Source organism: Paramormyrops kingsleyae, chromosome 3 (genome assembly GCF_048594095.1).
Source record: "Paramormyrops kingsleyae isolate MSU_618 chromosome 3, PKINGS_0.4, whole genome shotgun sequence".
In the NCBI taxonomy this organism is placed as follows: domain Eukaryota; kingdom Metazoa; phylum Chordata; class Actinopteri; order Osteoglossiformes; family Mormyridae; genus Paramormyrops; species Paramormyrops kingsleyae.
The window spans coordinates 16918338-16935173 of record NC_132799.1 but is presented as its reverse complement, the minus strand read 5'-3'; the positions used below and the strand labels follow the sequence as shown (position 1 = coordinate 16935173).

General features: G+C 46.2%; 1 protein-coding gene across 4 annotated transcripts in view; it reads left to right on the top strand.

Moving 5' to 3' along the window:
- The first annotated feature begins 235 nt into the window (after positions 1-235).
- The window catches only part of LOC111848818 (lutropin-choriogonadotropic hormone receptor-like), a 30328-nt gene continuing 13727 nt past the window's right edge, over positions 236-16836 (top strand). Inside the window, exons 1-8 of one of the 4 annotated variants that reach the window (XM_072709751.1) lie at positions 236-557; positions 806-877; positions 12076-12213; positions 12887-12961; positions 13469-13543; positions 14355-14429; positions 15893-15970; positions 16191-16259. In XM_072709751.1, the coding sequence (XP_072565852.1) occupies positions 388-557; positions 806-877; positions 12076-12213; positions 12887-12961; positions 13469-13543; positions 14355-14429; positions 15893-15970; positions 16191-16259 (752 nt within the window). In that variant the 5' untranslated portion in view covers positions 236-387. Of the gene's footprint in view, positions 558-805; positions 878-2101; positions 2157-12075; positions 12214-12886; positions 12962-13468; positions 13544-14354; positions 14430-15892; positions 15971-16190; positions 16260-16836 lie in introns of those variants that run through there. The other 3 variants (XM_072709752.1, XM_023821136.2, XM_072709753.1) reach the window with 3 other exon arrangements.

The window sequence follows — 16836 nt, the reverse complement described above, 5'->3', positions numbered from 1 at the left end:
GTCCAACGTCTCAGTCTGTCCTGCAGGGGTTTGATCTAAAAAGTGCACGCTGATGTGATTGGAAAACCCTTTTAACGATGATCCGAATTTTATTCCGGCTATGCAGACCCCTTAAGCGCTGAAGTATATGCTTGGCTGCCTAATTTACAGTATTTCTAATAGCGTCTCCATCCCTGTCACCGCGTGTCGTGGCTAGTGACGTGGAATCAGAGATCGCAGTATTACCCAGATTGGGCGGTAGGAGCGCACACCGTGCGCAAGAAGCCACTTCCAATTGGTCTTGTCAAGCACCGTATCTAAAGTGACAGCAACTGGCAACTTTATTTATTTAACCACCCTCCCCCCACCCCCAGCTGATCGAAGAGCAGAAAAGGGAAGGTTATCGGTATGGGGCTGCAAGCAGTGTGCCGATTAGTCGCCCTGAGTTGCCTTCTCCAGATATCTGTTTGCTGGACCTCTCCATGCCCGGGCATTTGCAGGTGCACCGAAGAAAGTATTCGCTGCACCAAGGAAACTCAACTCAGCTCTCGGTCCCAATCGGCGTTCCCTACCAGTCTGTAAGTACTCTGTACATGCAAAAAGATCGTAAACTGCACATCATGCCGATTAAAGTCAGCTATGGATTGAAGTGAAACCACTGAAATCTATATAAAACTACAACTTGTAATAACTGATTATCTGTATTTGAAATACACCGCCAGCCACTTTTTCCGCCAATCTCTTGATAAACAACGCGATACAGGAAATGTTTTTATTATGAGCCTTTATCTTGTGAATTAATGTATTTTCTCGTGTTTTGATGTAGAAGATTCATCCACCTGCCCTTTAAAGAAGTTAAGAGCGGGTCTTTCAGAGGACTACTTAACGTGTCCAGAATGTAAGTTAATAAAACAGATTGGAACGCTTTCACAAAGTTTTCAGGTCTGAATAAGGCAATAATAATAATAATTAATAATAATAATTAATAATTGTAATGTTTCTGTTTTTGTGCTTTGTAAACATTGTAGTGGTGGACTTGTATTTATTTCAGCTATACCATTTAAAAAAATTAATTCATTTAAAAATGAATTACTGATGTGGAACAGTGCAAAACAAAGTTGGTCTGCCTTACATAACCATACTGAATGTGTTGTGTGTGTGTGTGTGTCTTGGATAGGTAAATCTGCACAATAGAAATGAATGTTATATAGGTTTGCTGGTTTGATTTTGCGCATTGCCCATTGATCTTGGCTGATTTGGTCTATGGCAGGGTAACAAAAAGTAGATCCATTGGTTTGACAACCTTCCTTCCGGGCAATTCTGATGCATAATGGTTAATGAGGCTTGTTTATCACCACATGGCAAGGTGGTCAAGTAGCAAACCACAGAAGCATCAACGCCTATGGTGCCTGCATTTTGTGCCACAGTAGGAAGTAAGCTCTGTTTTGTAGCCCCGCCCAGCGCTCACTCACACCCTTATCAAATTCACAGATCTGCAGTTTAATCATCTTTTACAGCTCGATGCTAACTGGTGCAGTTGCCAGTCTAGAGAAAAACAATACTTTTAGGCTACAAATTGACATCCGTTTCCACCTCTTGTAGCGTGAGCGTAATTATAGCATAACTTTTATTACAGCCGTACTGAACATGCCTCTTGCTCTGGCTGTACAGGAAGATTTTCTCCGGTCAGGGTGCCCACGTAGCAGTAGGACATCTGACAAATTTTTAATCTTATGCTTCCAAAGGGAGGATCGCTCAGCTATGGAGATGTGGATGTTCATTCTCCGAGGGTAGGAGTGATCTGGCATCTTCTCAGGAATTTCAAAGCATTTTTCTTCTTTCCATTAACTTACCAATATAGTGGTAATTTCACTGTACCTCTCAGATTACTATTATAAAACCATGCACTAGACAGGTCAGCTTGTCCTCTCAGGTTGGTTTTGTGTGATGTTTGCCATCTGTAGTGTCATTTAATGAAATATTCATGTTGCCGTCATTGAAAAAGTATGCTCCCCTAAGCATTAAGGCTTTATTTGGCCTTTTAATTGCTTTTTCATATTATTCCTCAGTGGCTTGTTCTCTTCATTATGGGTTTCCTTCCAGTCGCGTGTTTGAAATTGTCCCCATCGGGTTTTACACTGAGGACAGTGGATTCAGATCCCAAATTCCCACACACAGTGAGTACAGATGTGTGCCTAAAGTTCTTGTGGTGCTTTTTCTAGGGATTTACAGTTCACAGAGAATAGTCTTACGTAAAACAAGGTTGTGGGAAATTGGCCATGAAAAAAATGAATGTTTCACAACAATTGCTATAGAATAGTACAGTCTTTCCACCAGATCATGGCTGAGATACAATGCATTTGTGGTAAACTGAAGTCCAGGTTTAGCTATTACAAAGCAATATGTCAATTCAAGTCACTGGACAGAATTGAAATGGTAATTTAACGTTTTTTGATACACAATATGAATTGCTGTTATAACCAACGGGTGAGCAGGGGAATTGCTGAGCAAGGAATCAAGGTCGGCAAACAAAGATTCAGGAAACGGGGTTTATTCCAGGCAAACAGGCAGACAGGTACCAAATGGTAAACAGACATGAACGTGGACTTAAATATACAGGACTACTCAGAAATAACACGAAACAGCTGGCTACAATCGGGGTTTCACATGAGGTAAATGAGGGGGCGTGGCACGCAGGAGGATTGGATGAGCAGGGCATCACAGACCCCCCCCCCCCCCCCCCAAAGGCACGCACATGAGGCGCGCCTGAAGGGGAGCAATGGACGACATGAGACCGGGAACTGCACAGGACTTGGAGAAAACAAAACCAAGAACATTAACGAGGGACCAAGAACAGAACGGACACACAAAACAGGCACAAGGGCAAAAACCAGGACAAAACCTGACACAGAACGGGAAACGCAGACAGGCACACCAACAAAGGCACCAAACAAAGAGGCAGGAAGGCAGAGGACGGGGGGAAATGGGGAGCCCGAGGGAACCCCAGCGGACAAGAGGCGGCCGTTGCAGGTGCAGCAGGTGACCACGAGGTTGGAGACGAAGGGGACCTCATAGGGGGCGTGGAGGCCAATGGAGGGACAGGCAGAGGAGGCGAGGAGGGAGTCAGAGCGGCCACCAGGGGAGGCGAGGAGGAAGTCGGAGGGGAATCCAGCGTAGGCAAGGGGCGAGGTGGTGCCGTGGCAGGCGGAGTAGGGGGACCCGCAGGCGACCGAGGAGTTGACGTAGGAGAACCTGTAGGCGACCGACGAGGCATCGGAGAGGGACCTGCAGGCGACAGTTAAGCCGGAGCCGGAGGACCCGCAGGCGCCCCTCGAGTCACAGCCAGGGAGACCAAGGGTGAGCCAGGGGGCAGGGTGGGCGGGACACGGGTGACCAACAGGTGGGGTCCTGGCCAGAATCACCCACGGAGGTGGAGGAGTCAGTCCCCTGGAGGGGTCCATTGGGGCCATCAAAGAAATCCCCAAGGGGTCCCATTCAAGCTCCTCCTCCCCCAAGGGGAAAGGAGCGGTGGTCGGGCAGTCTGGGACCACTTCGGGGACAGAGACTGGAGTCCTGGGAGCTGGTGGTGCTGGAGCTGGGTCAGGAACTGGGGGGACTGGAGCAGGAGGTACAGTTGGCGGATCAGGGATGGGCGGAGCAGGAGGGGGAGGCGCCGAAACCTCGAGCGGAGCAGGAGGTGGAGGCGCAGGGACCTCAGGCATGGGTGGAGTTGGGACCGGAGCCTCTGCGGGCAGCGTGTTGGCTGCTGGGACCAGAGCCTCTGCAGGGGGCGCGTTGGCCACCTGGAATAGCAGGTCAGGAATATCAGACAAGTCAGAAACATCGCGCACCGGCAGGTCAAGCACAGTGGAAGGCGGAGCATCGGGCGGAGGCGCAGGAACCTCGGGCGGCGGCAAAGGTGCAGGGACCTCGGGCCGCGGCAAAGGTGCAGGGATTTCGGGCGGCGGCGGAGGTGCAGGGACCTCGGGCGGAGGTGCAGGGACCTCGGGCGGCGCCGCAGGTGCAGGGACCTCAGGTGGCGCTGCATCAGCCGCAGGCACAAGAACCACAGGGGGCGCTGCATCAGCCGCCAGGACAGGAACCACAGGGGGCGCTGTATCAGCCGCCAGGACAGGAACCACAGGGGGCGCTGCATCAGCCGCTGGTATGGCTGGGGTTTGCGCCTTGGCAGCGGGTGTTGCCCCTTTAAGGATTTTGTGGGGTGCCTCAGGAACCGCCTGCACAGGAAAGGTCGGGGATGGAGCCAGGGTTGGCGTCCAGGTAGCCGGTGTTGTTCCTTTAAGAGACTTGGGGATTCGCAGAATGTCATCCCATACTGACCTGGCCCCTTGAAGAGCCAGACGCATCCTGGTGAAGGGGCGTGCTGTGAGTACCGGCAGGGAAACTGCAGGAAAGCACTCCAAGGCAGCAGAGGTAGTTTCCTGCGCGAACCCCACGGGTTTAAAATCGGGAGGGGCTCTTCCCGAGACCCGGCGGGGAAAGAAGCGGCGGAGATGGAGATGGCCCACCAGGAAGATTGTTAGCGTCTCCATCTTTTCTACTTGACCCTTCGGGCAATTCAGCTGGTGGATCTATAAGCAATCCGCTGTCTAAGGCTAACTGCTGCAGGTTTGCCTTCGCCGCCATGCTTCTGAGCTGCCGCAAGTTCAGCCGCACTTCTTCCACCAAGAAGGTGTCCGTGGTCGGCGATATCCTGGTTAAAATATCCCCCATGTGTGCAACAAGGGCGCTAGCTGCGGGGTTCTCCTGAATCTCGGATTGCTGAAGCCAGTCCCCGGCCTCAGTAATAAGCCACTGTATTCAGCTGGGGTAAGCTGAGCTGTTTTCTTCCGGGGTCCGGTCATTCTGTTATAACCAATGGACAAGCAGGAGAATTGCTAAGCGAGGAATCAAGACAGACAAGGCAGACAAAGATCCAGGAAATGGGGTTTATTCCGGGCAAACAGGCAGACAGGTACAGAACGGTAAACAACGTCAATGACTGGACTGGGGAAACAGACGTGAACATGGACTTAAATACACAGGACTACTCAGAAATAACACGTATCAGCTGGTTACAATCGGGGTTTCACACGAGGTAAATGAGGGGGCGTGACACACATACAGTATAGAGTTTTAATCAGCGTTGTTGCTTCAGTGTATTATCACGTATAAAGTTAATTTGTGTTCTTGCGTGTTCTTGCTTCCATTCTGTCTGACGTTGCTGGAGGACCCAGAGACCCTGAGTGTTTTGCCTTGGATCTTGCGATATTTCAATCATCAATCATCAATTACACCAATCATATGATGTAATATGCTAATTAGGGTGCACATATTTGCATAATAACTATACCTGTTTTTTGGGAGCCTACAGAAAACCCACTACGATGATGTTGCATAGATCATCTTTCTATCATCTATCTATTATATCTATATAATTCTAATGTATGTAAAGGTTTGCCATCTGCCCTGCTGAAAGAGCCACTGGGCGCTCTTTCCTGGGCGGAGGCCGGACTTGGGTGGGTCTGTTTTTCCACCGTCAGTAACCTTCCCCCTCTACCCCTAAATCAGAAACACTCATCAAATCCCCACAGTCTCCCAGCTGCTCCAGGGCTTAAGGGGACTGAAGGACGACCCAGAAAGCCCTCCCAAATCTGTGCATCCTAATTTGCATTTGTTGAGCTGAGCACAGTTACCAGCTTCACCCTAGGGAAGGCGCCCATCCCTCCCGGACGGTACGTCCTGAACATAGCACACCGACTGTGTCCCGCCTTCCTCTGAGTCCTGTTTGATTAATTAACATCCTTCCACCCTCTTTGGCTCACACTGACTCCTCTTGTAAAATAATCCATTGTGCTGACTGCCTGTAATGGGGGAGACCATTGAAGCACAGAGAGGAAGTTCAGCCTCTGCTTATAAACCCCGTCCACTGAACATGGCACACCAACTGCGTCCCAGGGACAAACTCCTCCCTCCCCTCCCCTTTCCAACAGCACAAATTTTGTTTACAAAACCCTACAGGACTGAAGAAACACACTAATCCTCTGTGTTCAGGGTCTCTGGGTTCTTCTGTGTCAGCTGGAACATAAGCAGAAACATGCATTGACTTTTATACCTGGTAAGAAATGCATTCAGTAAAATACTGCAATTTATTTCATTAGTAAGCTTAGCACTATAGCTGAAGTAATGAAATGATTCAGACTTAAAGTCCTGAAATGAGAGCGATCATGAGTTTCACATAATCAGAATCAAGCAGCCCCTAACTTCCGTTTACATATCGCACTTACCATGTGTCCGGTCTTTCAGTGCCTTCCACTGCAGAAGGGTCACATTGTATTGCTCATAAAAAAGTCATCACTGCACCCATGACAGATGAATAAACAAACCTCATGTTCCACTTAACTACAGTATACCATAATGTTAGTACTCCACCATGCACAGCCATTTCCGCTGCCCTATATTAAGATTTCAGATCCACAATTCAATGTTTTGTTGGCTATATGCAATGCCTGCATGGAAACACTAATTCATTCACCCAGTACAAAGAACAACAGTATTCAAAGAACAGTAAATAGATGATTTGTTGAATTTGTAGCGAGTGAAACGGCACACTTGCTTTTCCTAAATCCAGCAAATGCACTTCTATATGTAACGGGTTTCTTAAAAGCTATTTTCCTTTCCCGCTGCTTCACGTCACTCCATTCCTGTCGTGCCGTAGCCCTGGTGTCACAGAGTGATTAGGTACAGGGTCTGTACTTCACCTTCACGGCCGGAGAGGGAAACATACACACCTTCAGGACATTTTCCAGTCTTCCATCCATCCATCCATCCACCTTCTAAGCACTCACACTGGTCTTGGTCATGGCCGGGGACAGGAGTAGGGCTGGAGGTGCCCTGGACAGGATGCCAGTCCATCACACTGCACCTACACTGACATGCAGTCAGGCACAGAGATAATTCAGGGAGCCCAGTAATCCTAAGTGCATGACTTTGCATTGTGGGGGGAAATGGCGAATATGCAGACCCCGTACTCACAGAGGAGGAGACAGGGAGAATATGCAGACCCCGTACTCACAGAGGAGGAGACAGGGAGAATATGCAGACCCCGTACTCGCAGAGGAGGAGAGAGGGAGAATATGCAGACCCCGTACTCGCAGAGGAGGAGACAGGGAGAATATGCAGACCCCGTACTCGCAGAGGAGGAGACAGGGAGAATATGCAGACCCCGTACTCGCAGAGGAGGAGACAGGGCGAATATGCAGACCCCGTAATCGCAGAGGAGGAGACAGGGAGAATATGCAGACCCCGTACTCACAGAGGAGGAGACAGGGCGAATATGCAGACCCCGTAATCACAGAGGAGGAGACAGGGAGAATATGCAGACCCCGTACTCACAGAGGAGGAGACAGGGCGAATATGCAGACCCCGTAATCACAGAGGAGGAGACAGGGAGAATATGCAGACCCCGTACTCACAGAGGAGGAGACAGGGAGAATATGCAGACCCCGTACTCACAGAGGAGGAGACAGGGAGAATATGCAGACCCCGTACTCACAGAGGAGGAGACAGGGCGAATATGCAGACCCCGTACTCACAGAGGAGGACACAGGGCGAATATGCAGACCCCGTACTCACAGAGGAGGAGACAGGGAGAATATGCAGACCCCGTACTCTCAGAGGAGGAGGCAGGGAGAATATGCAGACCCCGTACTCACAGAGGAGGAGACAGGGAGAATATGCAGACCCCGTACTCACAGAGGAGGAGAGAGGGAGAATATGCAGACCCCGTACTCGCAGAGGAGGAGAGAGGGAGAATATGCAGACCCCGTACTCGCAGAGGAGGAGACAGGGAGAATATGCAGACCCCGTACTCGCAGAGGAGGAGAAAGGGAGAATATGCAGACCCTGTTCTCGCAGAGGAGGAGACAGGGAGAATATGCAGACCCTGTACTCGCAGAGGAGGAGACAGGGAGAATATGCAGACCCTGTACTCGCAGAGGAGGAGACAGGGAGAATATGCAGACCCTGTACTCGCAGAGGAGGAGAAAGGGAGAATATGCAGACCCTGTACTCACAGAGGAGGAGAAAGGGAGAATATGCAGACCCTGTACTCGCAGAGGAGGAGACAGGGAGAATATGCAGACCCTGTACTCGCAGAGGAGGAGACAGGGAGAATATGCAGACCCTGTACTCGCAGAGGAGGAGACAGGGAGAATATGCAGACCCTGTACTCGCAGAGGAGGAGACAGGGAGAATATGCAGACCCTGTACTCGCAGAGGAGGAGATAGGGAGAATATGCAGACCCTGTACTCGCAGAGGAGGAGACAGGGAGAATATGCAGACCCTGTACTCGCAGAGGAGGAGACAGGGAGAATATGCAGACCCTGTACTTGCAGAGGAGGAGACAGGGAGAATATGCAGACCCTGTACTTGCAGAGGAGGAGAGAGGGAGAATATGCAGACCCCGTACTCTCAGAGGAGGAGACAGGGAGAATATGCAGACCCCGCAAACACAGGGACGAAAACAGGGCAGTGTGTGGCTCAGTGAGCTAAGCCTCTGTGCCTGTAATCAGAAGGTCACTGGTTCAAACCAAGTGTCTGCAGGTTTTTGTGCAAGACCCTTAACCCCCAGCTCCCTGGGCACCCCAACAGGTGGCTGCCCTTTGCGGACAGCTTACTCTACAGAGAGCAAGTTGAGGGAGGTGAAAAAAGACAATTTCCCCACGGGGATCAATAAAAGTATCAATTATTAATATGCAAACCCACGGACTGAGAGGTCTCAGACAACAGTGCTACTCACTGAATCACCATGCTGCATAACATTATTTTAAAACATTTTACATGATAATTCTGATATGAATCTCCTTTTCTGGTTCTGAACCTTCAGTGCATTTGAAGTCAAATTTATTATTTTACTTCATTATTGATACCCCGGGAAGGTTCCTCCGGGAAATTCAGTTTCTAGTAGCAACATAGCACCATGCAACATACAAACAACATACTGTACAGTTTTACATTGTACAATTATGAAATCTAAGATAAAAGTATAGGGAGAAGAATGAAAGATATGTTCAGAATGATTGATGGATTCTTTCTTGTCCCCCTTGTTTTAAAATGCATTAAATGCATGTATTAAATTGCAATTTTATGTTCTATTAAAATTAATACGTATTTAAATAATTAAAATGTTATACGTTTCTTACAGGCCACTTGGTGGCGCAGTGGTTAATACTCCTACCTTCACCTCTGGGACCATGACTCCATGTGTGTGGAGTTTGCATGTTCTCCCCATGTCATCGCCGGCTTTCCTCTGGGTATTCCAGTTTCCCCCCACAGTCCAAGAATATGCTAAAGTGAATTGGCATTACCAAATTGCCTGTAGGCGTGAATGGCGTGTGAGTGTGCCTTGTGATGGGTTGGCGCCCCGTTCTGGGTTGTTCCCTGCCTTGTGCCCTTAGTCTCTGAGATAGGATCCTACTCCCGTGTGACCTTAAATAATACAAGCAGTTTCAGAAAATGGATGGATATATTTCATGTACTTGCTCTTGTAGCTTCTGGGATAGACTCTGGACACCCACAACCCTGAATTGGACAAGTGGGTATAGAAGATGGATGGATGGATATTTCTTAAATATAGACTATACAATATGGACAAACTGAAAGGAATCAGTGCAGTAACCAAGAATATTGTTGACTTAAAATACTTGTTGAAAAATTTCAAATCATTCATGAAGGACATATATCTTATACCATCTGCATCGTACCGGATGGCCGTCCACTTTACACCCACAAATACTGCACAAAGAGGGCTGATTAAATAGTTCAGTTATAATGTTACAGATGGACTCTTGATTGATGTGTATGGGTTTCAGAATAATGGTACCATGTGCGCACACTATGCAGGATTTCATTCCGTAATCCCCGAATGAGTAGCTGGCTCCTTTAAGCGGAGCCGTTTTGAACAAACGGCGTTAAAAACATCGGTTTTCGTAGTGGGAATTTGACTTAGCGTAATACGCAGTTAAACTTATTGCCTTCGGCGATTAGAATTGCTTTGACAACACTCCAGCGAGCAGCTAGTGGGAGCGGATTCAGGTTTTCATAACACCCATGTGCTTGAAGTAGATGGAACATTCAACCATCTGGAAAGCAGAACATAAACATAGCATTTTATTTCCTGTGCTGCGTTCGTGTTTTGATGACTCCTCTAACATTGGTTTTAAATGAACTTTCAATTGCTGTTTTTTAGTACTAATGAAACACTTCAGGGTAGGAATTTCATTCACGCTTCCCGTACTTTCCCTAGAAAGGTCCGGCATGCATTCTGTCCATGACACCATCCAGAGTCCTTTTTCTTTCCATTTTCTACCCATAATTTGCGTCAACATTTGTCACCACTGCCTAAAATCAGGCTCTTGTTCCCAGCCTGGTCCCCGGTCCACAGACAGTCCATGTTTTTGCTCCCTTTCAGTTCCTGGTAGGGAGCAAAATTGTGGTCTGCTGGTCACTGAGGGCCAGATTGGGAAACACTGACTTAAGGGGCTGGAAGATGAATGGATTCATCATACTATTCTAACACGGTAATGTCATTTTTTTAAACACATTTATTTAAAAACATCATTTAAGCAATTCGTTTCTTTGTGGTGAAAGTACAGGGGGATTTCAGTGAAAATTGAACATTGCTGACTCTGTCAGGCATATTTAAATTAGGCGAGTATTATATAGATTGGTTATATAATTTGTGCGTAAGACATTTTGCAGTAAATTTACCATATCAGGTGACACAATAGGCAGCAGTGTTGCATCACACCTCCTGGGTTGGGGGTTGAATTCCCACCCCCGCTCTGTGTGTGTGACATTCGTCTGGGTGCTCCAGTTTCCTCACAATCCAAAGGCATGCAGGTAAGTGAACTGGAGCCCACACACTGTGTGAATGTTTGCCCTGTCCAGTGTGTCACCCTGCCTAGCGAGTGGAGTCACTCAGCATGCCAGTGATGTCCTCTGAGGGCAGAGCTGAAACGAAAGTCCATCTGCAGGACTGGGACCTGGGATGGCCGGTCTTGGGTCTACGTTGCAAATGTTACTGTGTGGCAAAGAGAGCAACAGAGGATTTCACATCCCTGTTTCAGGAAAACGACTCTAAATTGTTGAACACTGGTCACAGACTATGCACCTCCGCCTACCAAGCTGGTCTGGTACCCTAATCACTGACATTTTGTCAGTCCTACCTTCCTCATGTTCATTCCCAGTAGATTCACAGCAGATGTTCAAAGAATGAGAATTCCCTTTCAAGTCTGGAAAATTTTACAGTGCTTTTGCAACAGTTTGCTAAAGTTTGTGTTCATAAACTAAACTCTCTATCCTCTTCTGAAGTGTCAGCCAGTGATGCTCTGTTAGTAGGATTTATAACTTTCTGATCCTTCTCCTAAAACCTGTCAGGGTCTGGTAGATATATTTTTAAGTCTACATTTGAACTACTAATATCAACGCCATTACAATGTGATAAACAATGCTACTTAGCATGTGCTAGTTTCCTGTGTTCACTTGGATTATAATCATAGTCATAACAAATTCATTTTACAAGTGATTCTTACCTGGATATGATCATTTCAGATCCAGCAGCTACAAATCCAGAACAGGATTTTGTTTCTACTAACCAATTGAGCATAAAAAGTAATAGTCACAGTACTCTGTGTACACAGTACTCAGCTGGTTGGTAGAAACAAAATATTGGTCTGGATCTGTAGCTACTAGATCTGAAATGCCCAACACTGGATATGGTGCCCAGTCCAATTTTACATCACTCCTTAAAGAGATGCTAAAAGAGAGCAGAATCATTTTTTTGACTAAGTATGTTCACACACCAAGGGAATTTGACTCTGGCTGTGATGCATACAGTAGATATACACACACAGTTAAGTCAAGACAGTGGTCACAAATAGTCCGGTTCATATACAACATGCATGCGTGGTTGAGAATGGCATCCAAAATTTCAGGTCCCACATTTCTAGGGTTTTCATGCCAAGGGTAAAATGCACTATGTTGAACCTTTTAGCTGAAAGATATTTAGGCTTTGTCACTGTATTCTTACGCAGTACTGTGAGCTCATCAGAGATGACCGAATGCTCGAAGAAACTCATCCGGAACCTGTTCTGTGTGCAGTGTATGCCACACACCAGAGTCATAACAAAGTTACCTTGGCTGAGATCACTTGTAACATTTTACATGGGAAGGTATGAATCGGATTGCTTAACATCCGCCAGTTTAGCTAAAAAACATTCAGCAAAACATAGCATGAGCAGGGGGTCTTTAAGTGGTATATCTATAATCAAATATAAATCAAATAGAGAGCAAATATTAATAACAAAGAAGTGGGAGAGGAAATGGGGGGGGGGGTGGGGGGGGGTGGGTAATGACAAATAACCGTCAAGGAGACACCAGATTTCTTTCTTTTTTTTTAAGAACCTTGTGTGAAGTTTTATTTTGCTCATTCATGCATTAAAGCCACTTTGACTTTTGATTAAATGCAAATCCTCTCATGTGCCAAGAGGTAAATTATTACAGCGGGTCTTTCGACCATCCCTGTTAAGGGATCTGTTTCAGGAGACACTTTCAAACTAACTCATTTGACACATGGGAGAGAGTGATACAGAAATATTATTACATTATTGTTCCGGTAACTTTAAATAAATATTCTAGAGTGATTGAAGTTAAATAAGAAAAGCACTGAGGACACTCAATCCCAGGTACTGCTGTTATAGATGTTCACAGTATCAAGCAAGTAATTAAACACGCGGCCTTGTGACTTGAATTTTGCTAATTTTAGGAAAGCCGATCAAGCCACCGTTAAATTATACCTCCGCTGGAGCTCACAGTAACAATGATTGCTGTTTGTCCCCACGACAGCGAGATACTGCAGAGCGCCTCTCTCAGGAGAATAAAGGGCAAAGCTTTTCTGTCACTGCACAGTCTCTCAGAAATGTAAGTATGCCCTGCATCACAATCACTCACCATCTTGACATTATTCCAGCAAAGCATTACCTTGGATCTTAGCATTTTAGCACAGCTAGGTTGTGTGTGAGAAAGCTTTTCATTGGCCCCTTAGAAGCTGTAGTCATTAGTCCATGTATCTGTTAGCTCAGCATGTCTATTAAAATTGAACAGATTCATGCTTATGGGTGTTTAATTTACATAAAAATGTTCTGAGGGCAGAATGAAAAATGATCGGTTCTTCCTCTGAACCAATCAGATTGAAGTGGAGGTGAGTTCAAGCAACCAGGGGAGGTGGAACCAACCAATCAAATGTCTTTGTCCTGCCTTTTCTAGTTGCTAGGACCCGCCTCCTCTACAATCTGATTGGATCTCTCTCTGAACCAATAATTTTTCGTTCTACCTTCAGTACATTTTTTGTGTAAGTAAAACTGCGAGGCAGATTCATCGAAAGCTGTTGGTTTAAGGGTTCAATCCCTGTCACTATCTCTCTTTCAGGCTGATACAGAATGTCTACAACTTGGAGGCCATAGAAAGAGGCGCCTTCACTGACCTACCCAAGCTAAAGTACTTGTAAGAGTTTGTCACTGTTTTTAAATTTGGCCCATTTGTGTCCAAAGTGGAGTTACTGTAAAATGATGAAAAGGATGTGCTCCTGGCGTAGGACAGTGGGCTTATTTTATAAGCCATCTCAGCTCACTAATCAACCGATTATGCTCAAACATTAGATTTAAATAATTTTTGATATTCCAACTTTTCCAGTATATGTTGTTACATGAGGAATATACAGGGCATTAGGATTTTGTCCAAATAACTCAATTTCAGGGGGATTTGATGTCAAAGATGTCTGTAACAGACTAGCAGGCCCTTGTTACTGTGCTTTAACCTCTAATCCAGGGGTGGACAGTCTTATCCGCAGAGGGCCACTGTGTGTGCGGGTTTTCACCGCATCTCCCTGATTAGATTGCTAATTTGAGGACTGATTGGCTGAAGAGTCCTGACACCTGGGTTTGAACAGCCGAGCTAAAGGTTATCCCAAAAACCTGCATACACACCGGCCCTTTGCGGATAAGATTGCCCACCCCCGGTCAAATCTATTACACATGTCAGTGTTTAAAGGGGAATTGCACTGACATCCCATAAATTCCACATTCAACTTCATTGTTTGCTGGATATATATACCAAATAAGACATTTTCTTATTTTCAGAAGTATTTCTTAACTTGGATTACTCAGAAATTTCAAATCTGGTAGCATTTACTATCAGTGGCGTGTACAGTTCCCTTTGGACACTGAGGACCTCAGCTGGTAAAGAACATTAAGGAATGAATGTGATGGTAGTGGTGAAGCTGAGTACATGTCTTTCCTGTTCTCTCTTTGTCCAGGAGCATCTGTAACACAGGCCTGAGGTACTTTCCTGATCTCACCACTATTGCCTCTATAGAGTCATACTTCTTTCTGTGAGTAGAAGGAACAGCCCGAAGAGATTGCCATTTCAGCTCAGAGTCACATAGCCTTTAGAAATAATTGCTCCACCAGCCTTCTGTTAAACACGGTGCACGATTAATGCACAATTCATTCAAATATCTGTGTGTCTCGTGAGAAATGTGAGAGAATGACTTGCTGAATGTCCTGTGTGTGAATAACAACGCGGGTGAGTCAGCACTCAGGGGAGGGCCATGTCACTGCTTAAGGCATGACCATCTATCAGCTTCGTTAACATCGTTAATTATCCGAACACCTCGCGTGTTCATTAAAAAGGAACCAAAGGCGATACCTGTAACTGACCAGCTCAATGACGTAATAACAGATGCTGAGGGGAGTTTCTTACAAAAGTCCAACGCAAGCCTTTCCTTCCCAGGATCAATGGGTTGCTGTACCTCATGTATGAAAACGTTGTTGCAGCAGACTGGTTGGGTCCTTTATTTCTCAAACGCAATTTCCAGCTTAAAATACAGCCTCAGTGTTTGCAGAATGCTGACTCAGCCTCTCTATAACTTAAAATACCAAGTGATTTTATGCAGAGCCAGGGATTTTACAGCCATAGTCGGAGTATAGGCAGCCTCTCTATCTCTCCTAAACCAACAGGAATACACTGAAGTTAGGAACTGATACTTAATAGTTGATGTCTACATATTGAAGTCTCTGGAAGTTTCAGTTGTATATGTTTTTAGCAACATCATTTTCCAGAATTTTTTTCTTGGAAAAAACAGCACATATACACTCCTGACAGCCTCACGGTGCCACTTTACAATAAGGCTACCCTTATAAAGGGATTATGAATGGTTTATAAGCAGGTTATTAATTAAGTTGTAACTCTTTGTAAATCATTACTAGACAATTATAAACAAGTTATAACACACTTTTCTGCTTATTAATGAGTTACTACCATTTATAAGTGGCAAAAGGGAGCCTTATTGTAAAGTGGTACCAGCCTCACTACTGGCCAGGTGACTTCATTCAAATCATGTGTCCAGCTGATAGCTTAAGATCTTAGGTGGAAGGGCATTGGCTGTCAGCCATTGGGCCCAATTTCAATCGGTCACTTCATTGGCCCTCATTGACTGGAAGCGAACTGTGATTGGCACCCACATCTCAAGGCCTGCTTCCTCAGACCCTGACGTAAAGTGACATACAGCATGTTAGCTCTCTGCCACAGAAATTTCCAGCCAGCTTCTCATCTTCTCATCTACGCAAGATGCTGTGACTCACGGGTCATAAGCTGACCGTCTCAGAAGCTCCCGTGGGCCTGCATTAGCAGATTCCTAAGTAAACATTGTTCCTTTTCCCAAAAATAAGCCTATTATAGAAAACCAATATCCACTCGATTCAAATGGAGTTTGAAACCCGAAAACACCATTTGTTAAACGGGCCGAAACAATGGGGCTCCATAAATAATCTTGTTGCAATCTTGTGTCTGCAGGGAGCTGGCAGATAACATGGAAATCGACACGATTCCTTCCAACGCCTTCCTGGGCATGACAGATGAGTACACGCACATGTGAGTGAGGGGCAGGAGAGTAACGCACGCCCACCTGCTCTTCCAAAGCCTTCCGAGACGAGCACAATGTTTACAATTAATAAATGCATTTGCTAACCCCGCAGAAAGTCACGGCAAACAAGCTAATGGAGATGCAAGATTATACGAATGGAAATCCGGTGCTCGAGGTAGCTCATTAACCGCTCGCCTCCTTTCCCCTATTTTGTTTTTCAAACTCCAGGAACCTTTTCCGAAATGGGTTTAAAGACATACAGAATCACGCCTTCAATGGAACCAAGCTGGATAAACTGTAGGTACCCTGACCGATTTTCATCACGTCTGCTTAGGGCTGGAAAGTGGCCGTTAAGGCACTGCTCAGCTTCCTCTTATGTCACCTCTCCACCATTACTGTTGCATCCAAGGCAACCATTGTTATTCGCAAAGGCACGTTATTGGGGGCAGCAGGTTGTGTAATCAAAAAGACCCAGTGTACCAGCAAATAAACGCCTTCGAGACAAAACAAGTGATTGGAGGGATTTGTTGTTTATCATATGTACTTTTCTGCCAGTGCATCTCTGATCTGAAAGTCCAAACAGACAAACTCCATTGTTAGTCTGCATCATGCTCGTGTCTGGTCTGAGTAAAGCCCACTGCAATGAGCAGAAACAAAAACAGGCACTTCAATTTGGCTGAGGAAATGGGTCAAACCTTCACAGGAGAATCGTTCAAGAATTCTGCCCCAACTACCCCTCTAAATGTCAGAAAGACTAGAGCAGCGATTCTTAACCTGGTCCTTGGGGACCCGCAGGGGAGGCCCGCGTTTTTGGACCCTCCCATCTCCCTAAGAACCGGGTTGAGATACACTGGACTAAAATGTTGTTCAGCTA